At 37.2% G+C, this 16,241-nt stretch overlaps 2 protein-coding genes across 4 annotated transcripts; both read right to left on the reverse strand.

Moving 5' to 3' along the window:
* Positions 1 to 414: 414 nt before the first annotated feature.
* On the reverse strand, positions 415 to 5,071 carry LOC124303099 (uncharacterized). Of its 2 annotated transcripts, none has more exons than XM_046759905.1 (4): positions 4,936 to 5,071; positions 2,568 to 2,661; positions 1,194 to 1,430; positions 415 to 1,054 (listed from the first exon to the last, which is right to left on the reverse strand). In XM_046759905.1, exons 2-4 carry the CDS (start codon positions 2,643 to 2,645, stop codon positions 950 to 952), a joined length of 420 nt encoding a protein of 139 aa, XP_046615861.1. In that variant the 5' UTR covers positions 2,646 to 2,661; positions 4,936 to 5,071; the 3' UTR covers positions 415 to 949. The 2 variants fall into 2 exon arrangements, with proteins under 2 accessions (XP_046615861.1, XP_046615860.1); XM_046759904.1 differs by having other exon boundaries at positions 2,568 to 2,858; positions 4,936 to 5,066.
* Positions 5,072 to 6,137: 1,066 nt separating this feature from the next.
* LOC124303089 (probable H/ACA ribonucleoprotein complex subunit 1) lies at positions 6,138 to 13,466 on the reverse strand. 2 transcript variants are annotated; one of them, XM_046759883.1, is made up of 5 exons: positions 13,311 to 13,466; positions 11,108 to 11,297; positions 9,985 to 10,409; positions 8,378 to 8,596; positions 6,138 to 6,529 (listed from the first exon to the last, which is right to left on the reverse strand). In XM_046759883.1, the coding sequence occupies exons 1-5, from the start codon at positions 13,389 to 13,391 to the stop codon at positions 6,473 to 6,475; spliced, it is 972 nt and encodes a 323-aa protein (XP_046615839.1). In that variant the 5' UTR covers positions 13,392 to 13,466; the 3' UTR covers positions 6,138 to 6,472. The 2 variants fall into 2 exon arrangements, with proteins under 2 accessions (XP_046615839.1, XP_046615838.1); XM_046759882.1 differs by having other exon boundaries at positions 8,378 to 8,734.
* Positions 13,467 to 16,241: the final 2,775 nt, after the last annotated feature.

The raw sequence follows: 16,241 nt of genomic DNA on the forward strand, positions 1-16,241 counted from the left end.
AAAACAGTCCGTTGTTAATTCAGTGAAGTAAACGCAATAATTCAAACTGTTGGGTACTTCGAGTTTTTGCAATTTACTGTTAAACTAACAATATACTAAGCGAGTTTGATATGAGATCCATTTTATAGAGGATAGTATGTAACAAAACTTCTGTTTAAAAATTTTTCCTCTAAAACGCGTATTCAAAAGAATAACGTGAAGGTGGAGCATTTACAATTTTTTATAAATTTCATTGATAAACTTTAGGATGTTTTATCGGACACCGAATTTTCAAGCAAAGAAATTCCCGGATCTTGTCCGAATAGATCTCGGTGAAATTCCTGTACATCTAATTGGACTAGCGACCATTTTGAGAAAGGTAGCGTTCGATGAATTTTTATTAAAACAATTAAAATAAATAGACATTCCACAATCTAGTAGTAGTAATCTCAGTACATTTTCAATTGCCGTTTACACAATTATACATCAGTATCATATCAAGTTGGGAATACTGAATCGTCGTTACGAATTATAAATTAACGGTAAAAAACAAGTAATAAACACTTAGAGTATTGTATATTACAGATATACGGGTATTGCATTTATATATCATACGCACCGTGTTTTCACTTGGACCAATGTTTTTCGCCAGTCATTTTGATCCTCTAAAAGTTTAACTGAAACCAAAACGAACGATTTGAAAAATTGAAATCCAGTCTTTTCCATGTTTCGTTGCAAGAACGCAAAAAAATCTCGCACTTTTTTATTTTACCATGAACACTAATTACCGAGTCCGCGCTCGATCGTCGAGGTGAAATTCAATCACTCTCTCCTTTTTTGTTGGAACTTAATTTCTGGCCAGTTGAAATTTCCGATAAAAAATAATCGATCCACGTGATAATCGGGTGCAATATTTTTACAATCGAAGTATAATATCTATAGTTTAAACGCCCAAGTTCCTTAATTTTGGTTAAGCTGCTGTCGGCGAGGGTTCAGCGGCTGTCGGTGTTCCTTGCTTGGTTCCAAAAGCATTACTGAGCAAAGTGTTCACCGCCCGAAGAACCGATATAGGAATCTGAAAGGGTAAATTTTCCGTAAAAAAATCTCTGCAGACTAGAACGGAGAAATATATCGTATCGGAATTTACATTCATGACTGACATTTCGTTCTCGGTGGAAAATAAATGCATCGACAGACGGTTTCGAAACACTCACGTTGAATATGTCGTCAATAACTCTGGAAAATGTGTCCGAGGCAGGACGCGAAGCAGAGTTTGGCTTTTTCTTATTTCCTGGTTTTGCAGTCGGTGCGTCATCGAGTTCCGGATACTTTGTGGTTTCGACTGGTGCTGGGTTAGTTACTGGCGTAGTAATAAGGACCTTCGACGTTTCATCCACCACCTCGATCGAGCCTGGAATCACCTCGTTACTGATACGAGGCTCATCAAATGCCTGAAAAGTAACACAGTATAAGTTTTATTGTTCCACTCAGTTTTCATTTTTCTTTAACAATTCTCGTATGATTTTGGTGTAACGTGTGCGAGTGAAATTCCTTTAAAAGCCAGTTTGCATCGAGAGTCAAAGGTCACGCGTGAAGTACGAAGAACTGGAGAAAGCGAGGGGGAATTACAAGGTGCGAGTCATTTCGAAAGTACTTCGCACAATGTCAGTGTTTTCGTCCTTAAAATTCCGTGGTAAACAAAGAAACGCTAAAAACTGTTTCGAAAATTTAACATAAAATTATATCTTCGAGCAGAACTTCACTCTATAATATCACAATCTCTGGTTATAATATGTCAGATTCGTGGGACGCCGAAAAGCAGAGTTTGCTCGATATAACCAAACCTGAATAGGCACCGACCAGAGATCCAATACGATTAATAAAACCCAAGGAAGAAACTTTCTCTGGGAAAGTAACGGCGACGCGTCAATATTACGCGTGTAACTTACGCCTGATTTATCATATCCGCTTCAACGTCATACATGCGTTCATCTCAGCAGTCCAGAAAATTAAGCCCGATGTGTAACCTTAATCGATTGAATAATTTGACGTTTTATCCATTCCCGGAGGTTAAACATTAGACGGCATTTTTGTTTCTGTGAAATTTGTAAGTTTGTGGTTGAACAAAATGCTGCTCTCGTGTAGATTTTTCGTGACGCGTGATGTATGAAGTCCGTAAGCAATTTCAATTTCGATAATCATCGAAATAGTCTGCAGTTGTAAAAAATTTTCAAACACTTTTCAAACCGTACGAATAGAAGTTACTTCCCCAATTACAGAAATATCTTGCGATTATGTTACGAATTCGTAGTTATATCGCGATCACCGACACTTGTCTAACCTGTCTTGGATTCCGCTTTCATAAAACAGTTGAACCAGTGACGGTGATCTTTTTACTGAAATTTCACGCGTGACTGTATTCCGTCGCGTAAATAAGCTAGGTATGCATATTTTTGAGAATAATCAGCAAATGTATTCGATCGTGAACAGACTTTGGTCTTGAAACCGCAAAACTAAAGACTAAAATACAATCTTGTCTCCTTCAAAGATATCATTCAATCAACTATTTTATGATGTAGTTTTCTCACCTGTCTCTTGTTTCGAGGTACAGCCAAACAGGTAACGGCAAAGGCCAGGATCGTCACAGCAACGGTAGGTCCCTTCATTTTCGATCGAAAAGGTCTATTTTGAAAGAATTGAAAATATTAAACGAAGAGCTGCGGCCAAGAAGAGAGTTTCGACCAGTCAGGTGGACTTCTACGCTAAGAATGGATCCCGTTGAGGGAAACGTTCGGTTATGAGGCATTCGCTACTCCCGTTAAGTTTGCACCATCGGTTAGCGATGACGGTTCGACAAGCCCATGTCAATTTCCCATTATCTATAGTGGAGAGTACACACATACACCTGGGAGTCAAGTATCGGAAATGTGACACATTGGACGATACATATTTGCTGAGGCGAATTGCCCGGGCGATGAAAATTGATATGTGCAAACGCGAGGAAATTAAAATGTAAATGTATAATTGAACTTGAACGAGCCTGATAAATCCTCTCAAATTTGATAATCGTATGTTAGAGGTGTGGAAGGTATATTTGTAGTTAGTTGTCTACGTTATCAGGGCTGGATAATATTATAAATAGCCTCATTTCGGATATGTAATTAAAAGGCGAACCGGTATTTTGCAGTTTTTATTTCATTATCGGATAAATTCAAACATTAATTTTCTATTTCCTATTTTGATAAATATTATGAACATATTGCATGCACGAATATCCAATATGTCTCCCCGAAGTTTCTCGTTTTTCAATTATCAAAAAGATTAGAACATTTTACACAGTATTCTATTAATAAGCAGCGTCTGGTAAGAATCTTCAAAATTGCAGTCTTCTGCATTTGAATATTTGTGCTTGAAGTACAATATATTTTCAGGATAATTTTCATGCAGTGTAATGCTAATGTATCCAATAAGAGTCACATCAGCGACCGGACATGAATTAACTGCCGTTGCATGTCAAGCATAACAATGCATGTGTGAAATAAATCGGTAAGCATAACATGGCGTTTCTCATTTACTAGAAAAAACTTTACAGCATATATAATATACCATTCTTAGTAGTCATTTATTTCAAACAAGTAAGAATTTTTTTCCTTTAAATAAACATTTTAAAAATATGAAAATTGAATGAATTAAAGTAAATCTTTTCCTGGGTGTTGTATCGATTCGACATTTTCATTTGATTTTTCAATTGCGAATATGTGAAACGTGAAAAACTCTTTTTTAGTCTTCACAGTTTTGTGGACGATTTCACCCCTTAAGGACATGTTTTCGTCGATAAAAGATTAGGCATCTCTTAGATATCCATGGAGAAAAACATTAAGAAACGAACAATATCGGAGAGAATATCGGAGAAACTTTGTTTGTAGCGAAACGTAATAGATGAATATCGAGGTTCACTCTTGGAAGAAAATTGAACGGTTGAAAATATGGAAATTCAACCTATACGAATAACGAAATTTAGTGTTCAATAAGAGCTAATACACGGAGTGTGAGGGTGAGCCAGACAATAAATGAGTACGAAAGTTCAGTTGAAACAAAGAAACCACGTATTGTTTTTTTTTTTTTTTTTTAATTACTTTCTTTCAATTAAAAGCGTCAAATTTGTGCTTGAATGAGGAATATTTTGTATTCCTACCCCTTTTATACTTTTTTCTACACGAACCAGTGCTCAGGAAAGTTTCTACCAACTCAATCCGCTACACAAATCCGAACGCTAACGTTTATTCTTAATCATTAAACAGTTACGCAATATGATCGAATTCTACACCGTATTGCTTGTAAATGAGAAAAGATACAGAAGAGCATTACTACTGCTGCATACCTGTCTATTAACCTTTGAAAAATTGCATACTCTTAAATCAGAAGAAGACTTAACAGTTACCACCGGTACATTACCATCCCAGTGCCAATTGGACGAGGATTAGGCAATATTATTACCGTATACTGCCGACGATTAGCTGACTAGAGAGAAAGGTGGAAAAAGTATAAGCTACGTCAAAAGTTGTTCGACGTTATGTCGGATCTCGCGTCAAACGCACGGGCTCTCCACTCAAGCCACATTCTATCCGATCATTGACGTACGCTTGAAAAAAACTATATGCACTTTGAATCCGACTTTCAGTTCCCGGAACTGAGAGAAAGTGTTTCTTGCATAAAGTAACAGTATCTCGAATTATTACAGCTGATAGAAACATCGCAATTTTGGATCCGAATCGTAAGTACTTGGTAAAATGTTCTCCAACACGTTGGAACCGTAAGCGTACGTATGTTGGGAAAATTCCAGTTATAGACCGAACGACGTAATCCTACCATCGGCGGGACGTATCGTTAACCAACTAACCGTTATTCATTCCATCGGACTTAATCTGCCGTGCATTTAATCGCCTAAGTACTTACCGGGTTGGTTGGATGACTATCTGAAGGTAGGCAAGTGTCTTTCACGTTGAAATATTCGACCTGCAACAAGTACTTGCGACTTCTCCTCGGTGCACTCTTCGACTAACGAATGGCCGATGCTCGATGCCCGACGAACTGTGTTCTGCATTTTCAGTGACGCAGTCACCGGACCAAAGGCCCCGTGCTAGCTGACCACTCGAGCATGGATTCCTTGTCCTACCACGAAAGAGAGAAGAGCGTTGCGTCGATCGCGTTTGGAAAAAACCGACACTTCAACAGTCGATTGGAATAATACTAATGTACCTTGTCGTTAATAACGATTTAGTTGCTCTTTCCAAGAAACTTTGATAAATCGTAAAAAACGAGCTTACGCAATCGAGCGTGATGGATCGTAGAATTAAAAACTTATATGACGACTCTCTGAGCGTATGAAATTGACGCGGTTAAAAGAATATATCTATAACTGATGGAAATATTTTCACGATCATAATTGTTTTCAGTTTATGAAAGTACTGATTCTGACGGAAATTCAGAGGTGATAATTACTAAAGCTTAAAAAACTCGGAAGGTAAGAGGGAAATAATGTTTAACGGGCTTTAGTGGAAATGAACGAGATGTTATATGTTATTCCGAAAATAGATAGTTTAAAAGAGAAATACACGCATGTCTCTTTCTTGCAAACTTTTCTACATAATTGCGAATTTATACGATAAAGTATAACATTCGCAGCTTCGTAATGAAGGAAATACAGTTTTTGACGGAACTTGATGGAGAAATACTAAATAATATAAATAATCATTTGTGGATAAAACTTTCATCCGAGCTAATGCTATACATGTATTACGCCCGGATTACTTAAAAATTATAATCTTATCCAATCAAGTCGTCAATTATATCAGAATATATAATACCTAATTATTGAGACCAAATAAAGGTTACAGCAATAACTTTTAAAAATCGGTCCTCATTAGATCCTGATACTGCAGTACGACTGAAAAGTGTATTTTGTAATTGATTGTGACTTCGGATGAATTGAAAATAAGACATGTATTTTGTTATAAAAAGGTAACAATAACGCCTAACAGTGTTCGCAAGCTGATATCAGTTCGAGCTTGAGTTTCCTTTATTGAAACATCGCTGGTGGATGAAGGACAGTGGGTTGAGTCGATTCGCGGCGAGTCATTCGTGATGAAAAACGTGCCTTAGGTACAAATCGTTTTATTGAAGTTCAAAAGTGGCAAACAAAGAACAATAAATGTAAATCGGTACAAGATGTAAACACGTACATGTAATAATAATAATAATGTGTTTATTATACTAATTTTTCGGGTAGATAAATAACACGCCATGTTCCGCGAGGCAGTCTTACATTATACGGTCAAAATACCGCAACAGTCTAAAATATTTATCTAATTCGAAGAATATTTAAAAACTGCAATTCACACATGCAATGCACTTCCTTCCTTGTACGCGGTACAATTTCTTCAAATTTGGTTTTCAAATTTGAAAAAATTAAGCGCAACGTTTCTCCGACAGATCATTTTCCTTTATTTCTGAGAAGCTGGTTGACCGCCGTCAATGTGGAAATTGGGATCTGAAATTTGAAAGTTTTTCCTGTTAACTCGCTAGCCTGAGATGACGAATAACGTTTACACAACTTTTTTCCAACGCCAAGAATGCCAATTCCACTATACACATATATGCATATGCGACGCACAAGTCTGCGGTTGAATTCAAAATTGCAAAAAAATTTGCACGGATGTTTGTCTGATTGAGGATATGTCAAACAATTCACATTGGTTGCCTCCTCGCGTTGGAACATTGGCATTTTTTTCCATGTAGTTGGTTGTGAGTTAAACTGCTCAAGGAAATCCATTAAGTAACCGACAGGAATAATAACGAGGCGTCAACAAACGTATATTGACAAACCCCACCTGTTTCCGATAGCCGTGTAGAAAAATATTATCCTGAATTCAATTCTGATACTAAATTCTCTGCACGATCCTGAACGTTATAAATTTACAACAATATTATACTTGCGATGGCCTGATTAAGTATAGATATACGGTTATCGCACGATAACTATCGCGATGAATCGCGACAATCACCCGGAAATATCTGCATACAATTACCATATCAAAACGTTAATCCTCGGTCTAAGATAATAAAAAACAATCAATTAAAAAATTAAAAATTAAAGGTAGATTCGAACGTGGAATTTATCTACAATTTCAAGGTATTGCAAAGAATTAATAACCATAGTTCGCCCACTTTGTGTGAATGGCGTTATTCATCTTATATATACCACAGATCCCGTAAGATATATCCTGCGATGGACGTCAAGTTATCCAAAAATTTAGATTCGATTTGACTGTAGACTCTTAAAAAACTAAAAAATTTTTACGTTCAATGTAGAAACAACATATTCAATGATCCCTCTGATGTAACACCTGGTATAACATGCGTAATTTTTAGTGAGAGTTTGATAATTGGCTTCGTAGATTCCGTTTCGTTGTTAGAGGCAGCCGGCTAATGCACAGAAAAAGTTCTCATAATTCATCGTTTCAGACCGTTGTGATTTTACCAGAATATTTCATAACAGGCACTTGTTTGAATCTTACAGTCAGTACGTATCTTATAGCATACCGTACACGTTATTTCCACATAGTCGGAACGTGCGAAGAATATTTATACTTCCTATTCGTTGTTCGTTGTTTTGCTTTTTAATTTTTATCGTAATATTTGCACGAGATGCTCGTAAGAATGTAAAATCAGATACGATGACATTTATTTACTTGTACCTACACTAACTTCAGCCAACTATTTTTGCAAACATCAACGAATTATCAAAAATTCCTACCGTCGGTGAGCTTCCTTACTCGCGCCTGTATTTTTTATATCAGGCCATAAAATATGCGCATAAAATTATTGGCGGAAATCAAACATTTACTTTCCAAGATACTCGAATGATCAGCAATTTTTAGCGAGTGACTACGATATTTTTAACCGGCTGAAAGCATTATTTATTGTGCGCAGTATAAGGTTTGAGTTTAATTTGAAAGCAACGGTCAATTTCAATCGGGGCACTTTTCGGTACACGGATAATAATTTATCTGGCATCTAAAATTTCAAACGATTATAGCCTGCTACCTGTACTATTTAAATGGTAAAACTGATTTGAAAAATGGTGATATTTAGAAACCAAATAGTCGGATCAAACACCATTGAAGTTCTGTTGAAAATTCAAAGATATCAATTTTATTAGTCAAAAGGTTTGAATCAAAACATCGCTCCACTCAGTTTACACGTATGTGAAGATATTTTTTGTTTCACTCCTTTATAGATAACAAGGGATTTTCGGGTCTCTGCAAGTTAATTTCACTAACAATAAGGTCTGAAAAAGTGATCGTAATCAATGATATGTATCAACTACGTAACTCACGTTAAAAATATCGTCAAATAGCTGAGAGTTCGGCTGGGACTTGACGTAGTATCTACTTCCATAACTCGCGTCTTCGAAACCTGCTCCTCCGAAATTTGCACCTCCGTACCCGCCTCCCCAACCGCCTCCATACGCACCCCCGAAGCCACTTCCGTAAGCTCCTGCGCTAAGACCAGCCGATGCCGAAACACCGGCGGAGGCTGCATTCGAGTAAGGAACCTGTTGGCCGGCATTGGTTTGCGTTTGAATGGATTTTTCAATATTCCAGCTTGTTGCTGGGTAAATTGCCTTCTCTACAAACACGCCGGATTGGATGCTTGGGCGCACTCTGCTCTTGACGAATGTTGACACCCTGGTCTAAACAGTTAAAAGTTGTATTTTGTGGTTATAATTATCGAACCTTTTAATCCACTGTCGGTATATTGTTACGTTAATTTTGGACCGTGCTTGACTGTTCGTTTCATTTCCGGGAGATTTTATCTGAACCCAATTATACCGGGGTCTAAACAACTGTAGATACTCGCGTAATTACACTTTTAAGTTCAATTAGTCTTATAATTAATCGTTGTTCCGTTGACCCTGTATTTTTATCCAATTTTACATCAATAAGAGTTCAACTTATGAACACAGATACGGAAGCGCTTCTACATGAGAATATACGGCAACTTATTGCTTTTTACAACGGATATTAATAACTGTTTTGTACGGATTCATAATTACTTACAATATTTTTACACTAACCAAAAAATTTTAAATTTCAAGCTTTGAAAGTCAAACTTATGTAGCGTTTAAAGGATTGGCAGTTTATTAGGTAACATTTTTGTTAAGACATTGTCACATTAAAATTGAGTACTACTTGACGACCTTTAGATTAAACGTTATATTAATTTGAACTTGCATTTTTGTAAATCAGAGTGCTTCTGTGATCTATATTAGTTTTACCAAGATAGCAGAAAGCAAGAAATATGATGAATTATTATTCAGCTCGGTCGACCCATCAAGACGGTTCTAAGGTGATTTTTTGCGGTTGTCAACATTAAAAGAAATGTCTCAATTTCAAATATATACCAGAGTTGAAGTATCCATCTTTATACATGCTAAAGTTCAGAATCATTTGCAGGACAAATAATGAAGAAAAACGCTTTCAAAATTCAAATTTTCAGCGCCTAAGCTAATGCCTGAAGACTTACTTCCGGAGCGTTGTAATTAAAAATTTTAATCGCAAACAATTTGGATTCGCCAACAAAACGAGCCCAATATGTGATAGATTGAAATGATACTAAACGATAGCAAAAAATCTTGAATCGATGGAAAGTTTTCAAAAAAATATCAAATACCAAAGATAAAATTTTAGGTTACGTCGTGCAAATTTGTGAAAATTTACAAAAGGAATAAAATTAAATCAACAGAGGTACGACGTCTAGCTTTTTTTTTTAAGAAACGCAAAAAAAAAAAAAAAGTAATAATGAAAAATAAAAAAAAAAAAAAAAAAAACTCCGAATCAGCCGATCAACAATTTTCAAACGTGGCATGTGTTCCGAAAACCATCCAATTTCTTGCAATCTCTATCGGCACTGAGAGACCCTTTAGTACAAAGAAGATTGTACCTTCAGCTTCTTTGGTGTAACTCTGGTCTTGATTTTCTGAACGTGTTCGTATTGGACGAGATCAGACTTGGCGGGTACAACCGTTTCAGTCTGTACGGTTTTAGTCACGGTGGGAACTGATTCAAAGACCTGGGTCTCCGCCGATTTACTAGCGATGTTTGGTACGGATTGGGAAACGTGAGCGTCGAAGGTGTTCTCCACTTGGACGTCGGGTACCGATTGCGGAACCTTGACCTCTTGCTCGACAATGACGGGCTGCTGCACCACACCGTAGGACTGTTTTTCAACAGCCGCCGCACTTCCGCCAGCCGTTGCTCCGGCGAAATATCCTCCCTGAGCAATTCCCTGGCCGCTTAGTTCTCCTCCGATGTTGGCAGCAGCCTTTGTGCTACCACCGAGTCCGGCGCTGGCGTGAAGACCTCCGCCTGGAAACGCGTTTATGGTTGGTCAAAAGTCTCGCGATGGTTCCGTAGCGTTTGAGGTGATCATTAAAAAATGTTAGTTTTAGATAGAAATCTGAAACCACGTAGGAAACACGTATTTCTATCATCTGCAAGATGGTTTGCAGGTGATTTCGCCAATGGTTGGATGTGTGTCGTGCTCTTGTCTTCACGATAATATCAAACAAACCATGCTCGACCGATTTAGCTGAGATTTGGACGGAATATCCGGCCCAGTAACGGTTCCAAAATGTTGAACGTTAAAACTTTTGAAGATTCTTAATTTTCGCATTCTTTCGAACAATTTATCGAACTTTGAAATCAAACTTCGTGCGAATGAAATACATTTTTACGAATTTTTCCATCATTTTTCATTACGTGGGTCCGTGTACAAGTTTTTTGTTGCCGAGATTTCAGATGAATCACTGAACCGAATCAGCTTAAATCAGGATGGAAAATAAAATATAGAATGAACGTCGCCGCTACCGCGCGCAGTTACGCATCGCACAAAAAATCAAAGCTCTTTGGCCAAACCGATTGGTAATATTAAGACGTGATTCTCACTCTGAGGAATTCGAGTATGCAAATTCATGCCGTACAAAAAATATTACAGACTTAGCGGTACCGGCGCGGCGGCGCATGAATTTGAAATGTGACGATATTATCAAGTGGTATTCACTCACCGGTATAACCATTACCGTCTAGAAGACCTCCTAGACCTGCCTGAGCATTGGCGCCTGAAGGCGTTCCAGCACTCGCGTGAAGTCCGCCAGAAGTCCGTCCACCGCCCAGCAAACCTCCCAAACCTGCCTCAGCGTGATATCCGCCGAAATTCACGCCGATGTTGCCATCTTTGAACGTCAAAAATTGCCCCTGGAAATTGAGAATCATTTACGAAGGCTGTAGGATTTCTTGAACCAGTAAGCTGGATGTCCAATGGTCTTCCAATATTGTACAAAAATTCTCGACGTAATTGACAAATATTGTTGAAGCCACGGTCAAACAGATTTGGTGCTAAGTAACTCGAGAAGCTTGTATCTACTCTATCAATGATCGTCTGAAATTCTTGCCGTGTCCAAATATTTATCTAAGATTTCGTCATGCAAAATTTTGTTCTGTTAACATGCAGATTAGGAGTTCAATGATTGAGACTTGACTTATTATATTTACGGGCAACCGTTTGAGATGTTTTTTTTTTTTTTTCTTGGTGATCATCATATATCTAAGGTTAATGAGAAAAAGACTACAATGTAGATTTCAGCCGAACAAAATTCAATTAGTGATTAATTATGCAAATCGCCCATACAGACAGTCTGCAACTTTTAATTTTTTTCACGAAATGACGTGCTCTTGCACATTCACCCGTATACATATACATAACACGTTAGATTCTCGTCTCAGTACAACCGATGTATTATCAGAAAACAAAATTTTCTTCCATCTTTTCTTACAAATCTTATCGAGATGTTTGTACTGCATAAAGTCTTTGAGAGTTTTGGTCAGCTGGATCACTAGCGAATTTAGAATTTTTGTTGTAAACTCGTATAATTCTGTTACAACAGTGTAGAATTTTTATTGCAATATAATTGTCGTAGTCAAGTGATGTATTAATTACATAAGAGAAGATTTGATGAGCTGAAGTACTCGTCGGTCTTACGAATTTTTTGTTTTCCTCTAGCCTAGAGCCTGTATTTACCAACCGGTGACAAAATGTATATGTCGAAAGGCATTGGTTACGTAAATTAATTTAAGTGCCATGGCTGCCGTTTCATGGAAGTACAAATGAAGGAAAAATCCAGATATTTGAACAAGTTGCAATATTCCTCGTATCAAAACTAAGTGTCAATTATTTTTGGTGCTTATCCAATAACAATTACTTTTTTCCTCCAGCATTGATGGCAGGTGTTCAATGATTCCTTGACCATATTTGCACTTTCAAACCGTAATCCTATACACGTTGCTATTAGAGATACCTACATAAGTCAGACGCGTAACTGAGATGACCTTCGCCAGTGATATTTTTTTACTTGCCTCTTACGATTGCTCTCGCCGTGCGATTAAGTATTTCCCAAACGCGCAACAACGTAGCTAAGCTGAAATTGTTTTCAACTTCGATCAAGATTTCTTTGTTTCATATTTCCACTTCCTGCTATGAAGACAATTAGTCACGTAGGACTGAGCTCGGGTAAATCATAACCGAATGAACGCAACTAATGTGCATGAGAATGTGATAACTGGTTTCTTGGTTAAAATACGTCAATGGGATTGCCTGGGGTGATCGATATCATTGGATCCAAAGTCATTAAGCTGCTTCAAGGAAAACCAGATTCAAGAGCAGTGTCGGCAGGCGAATATCGAGTGAGACAACATGTAGAGCAACTGTGTATGGATTCTCAAAACGTTGCAGTAACCCCGGAAACTATATGAAACTTCGCAGCCGTCTAGCAATTTCAGACTCTTAAACTCAAATCGATCTATCAAGCTGACGCATCGATCGTCAATCATTCGTTCCATCCCAGCATGACATTGAACAATATTAATTACGGATCGTCGAAGTCCAAGGTTGCCACTGAGTAAAATTATTCCACTGAATAAAATCCCGTCTCATCAAAGGAACTACACTTTTGTGGCACGAGTGATTGTCCTGAAGCTTGGAATTAATCAATTACGAAAATTCATGACAGTTACACCGATGATCAACTAATCGTAAGGTGAGTGCTGAAACTAGATTAGTCGTTGCATCGATCTTTTATAAAAAAAATAAATACGTCCACTGTGGAAGAGTCGCGTTACGTGAAGAATATGTTCTCAATTATTGCAATACGACGTCTGTAAGTCAGCACTTGTTTGATTTGAAAAATTGATACTGTGTGGTTGTAAACTTACCAAACCTTGCGGTTTCGCGCCGGTGACGACCAACAAACCGAAAACGGCCAGTAACACGACTTCCACCTTCCGCATGCTCATCTTTCTTTCAACTAACTCGTGTGGCTGGACAGTTGTTGCTTTTAGCTTGGGTGAATTACGAAAATACCACCATACACCCCGCGTTCAAGGAGAAGGGGTTCACCAATCGGAGAGCTCCCAGACGACTGCGTCAATCTTGGAATAAAAACCAAGTGTGAGCACACTCGAAGTCAAGGTCCATGTCCTCGTAGAAACTCTGCACCTACATGATGCCGTGCATTAATGGTTCTAAGGCGAGAGAGTGGGGCGATCACTGTGATGTTATTAAATTTACTAGGCACCTGTAAATTCGCTTAATTGCCTATATTTTTTTGGTGGCTAGATTTTTTTTTTCTTCCGCTCTTTGGCCACGGCTGCCTACTTGCCTTGTTTCAATTATTCGGGGATTTCCATAGAATTTCTGATCCTCACTCACACTACCCATTCCTCGTTAACGTTGAACGCTGCGCGATTTATTGATAATTATGGAAAACATTTCACTACCAATCACAGATAAGCTTCAATAATTCATCCGCAAAGTAAATACTAAATTGTTTATTTGTAGTTCGTAATCGGGAACTTGTAATGATTATGGTCTCGTCGGTGTTCGTTATTGTTGACCAAGTTTTTTTTTTCATTATTCTTATTTCCTTCTCAAGTAGTCCAGAAACTTCGTCAACAGAGTTATAGACTTATTGTTGGAAATACCCAGAATATTTTACTTGCCAGCGATGACGTGCTACTGGCTTATAATTATTATTGTCCGGTCTTACAGGTTCATTTGATGCACAAAAAATCTGAGCTTCGTGACTTGACAGGCTATGCTTAGAATGATATAACGAATTTGCTATTTATTGACGATAATTGAGAAATGTAAAGAGAGAAAAAAAAAAATTGAAAAAATTTTTGTCGGTAGGCATGATTAGGCAAAGCTCTCTAACTGTTCAATGCGACTGTAAGTATGCTTGCTTATGAATTTTTAGTATTTACATACATAACATTATGTGCGGTTCATACGTGTTCCAGAATTCAAAACTCAGTTGTATCTTAAAGCTGTATTAACATTGAGCGATAACCACGTAGTGTTTTTGAGCTAAGAAAATATTATTGATTCTTGAAAAGATTGAATCTCATCTACAAGTGAAGCAATCACCAAAATTGACCACCTAGCGAAAATTTGTCGCAAGAGTAAATTTTGAACAATATTGCGAGTGTGGACGGATAATTTTCTCTGCAATCTCAAATGCTGTTTTCACAATTTCAATTCGTTTATACCTAATTTTTTTTGTGATTTTTTCATCCCGAATGCCTTGCACGACTATTTCCGTATGCGCACACTGTGCATGCCTTCTTTATCCGGTTCTCAACGAATAAAGTGATAGATTTTATCATGTGCCAATCTTAAATGATCAATCCTTATATTCAATCAACCCAAAAACTTTTTATCCATTTCCCTCCGCTGGTGTCGGCAAAACTATTTCATCGTCCTGTCCCCGATCCTAGAATGAAGATATTACCTTAGAACACAGAGACTTCCCAGGTTTAGCTATCAAGGACTGCAAAAAGTAAAGGATATATAATATTTGTAAATTTATTCATCGAACTTTAGAAATCTTTCGCAAGTGTCATACAATTCATTACCTTATATCTGTTTCTTTTATAGATTTCGGATTAATATTCAATCAATTTTATATTCCTATTATTATTAAAAAATCATATTATGTTCAGATGACTTATCGCTTACTTGAAATCACGGTTAGTTTATGAATCAAATAGCATACGAACATTTTAGAAACGGTCGCACGCGTGTCTTTTATAATTATCCGAATCGGAAAATTTAAAGAAGGAACACTGTAACGCGGTCACGAAAAACCTATTCTCATAACCCATCAATTCGTAAAGTAAAGCCGACTGAACGAGTATCAGCGAATTCGGAATACAAATTACATTTTAAAGCAACGTATGCGAGGTTTCGGATATTCCATATAAAACGATACAGTCATCACCCACGTATTTTCACAATTTCGAAAATTTATGACTCAATAAGCGAGTTGAATTTTTAAATGGAATCATTATTTCAACGAATGGTAGATTCGTAATTACAGATTGCGCATCAAAGGAGTAAAACAAGTCTTTCTACGCGGCGAATACGCGAGGTGTAAAGAGACTTTGACAAGTTTTTGTACACTGTCGCAGTAATGATTGCTTTAAGTACGGAACGCATCTAGTAAATAAGACGCGTAAACCAGAAAAGCATAAAAATATTTTTTGTTCCAAATACACCGGATCACAAGTTGTACAATAATTATCAAATCATAGGGATAATACTTCTACATGAATTATTCGACTTCTGAATCTTTGATTATGCTTTGAAAGAGTCAAAAGGTTTGTTGAAAATTTACATGTGAAAATTAAACTTTTGGAAATTTCCAATCTGGAAGTCTTTGGCTACCACAATCTATTACCTATTTCCAATAATTCCATTGCGACCAGTTAAGACAGTTGATTACGCAGTTATCGGTAGTGATTATGCATGAATTCGTGAAACTGGTTATTACACCTGATTAGGCTCACCCAACAGACGTAAGCTTAGAAATTCACGACATTGGCTTGAGGGCACTAATTTTGGTAAATCAATACACCGTTTTATACGAAAAAATGTGTTAATTACAAGATAATTATACGCTGGTACGAATTTGTAAGCAATCTATCTGCACTATCGGTTTATCAAAATGTGGCATGTGAATTGAATCCATTAAATGTGACTATCGGCTCAATAAAAAACAACATCAAATTAAATCAATTCTAAATTCATTCGACGAAAAATATTCGTCATCATTAGGATTTCGTAAAGTACACGTACGTATAGAA

This window comes from Neodiprion virginianus, chromosome 4 (assembly GCF_021901495.1).
Source record: "Neodiprion virginianus isolate iyNeoVirg1 chromosome 4, iyNeoVirg1.1, whole genome shotgun sequence".
Classification (NCBI taxonomy): domain Eukaryota; kingdom Metazoa; phylum Arthropoda; class Insecta; order Hymenoptera; family Diprionidae; genus Neodiprion; species Neodiprion virginianus.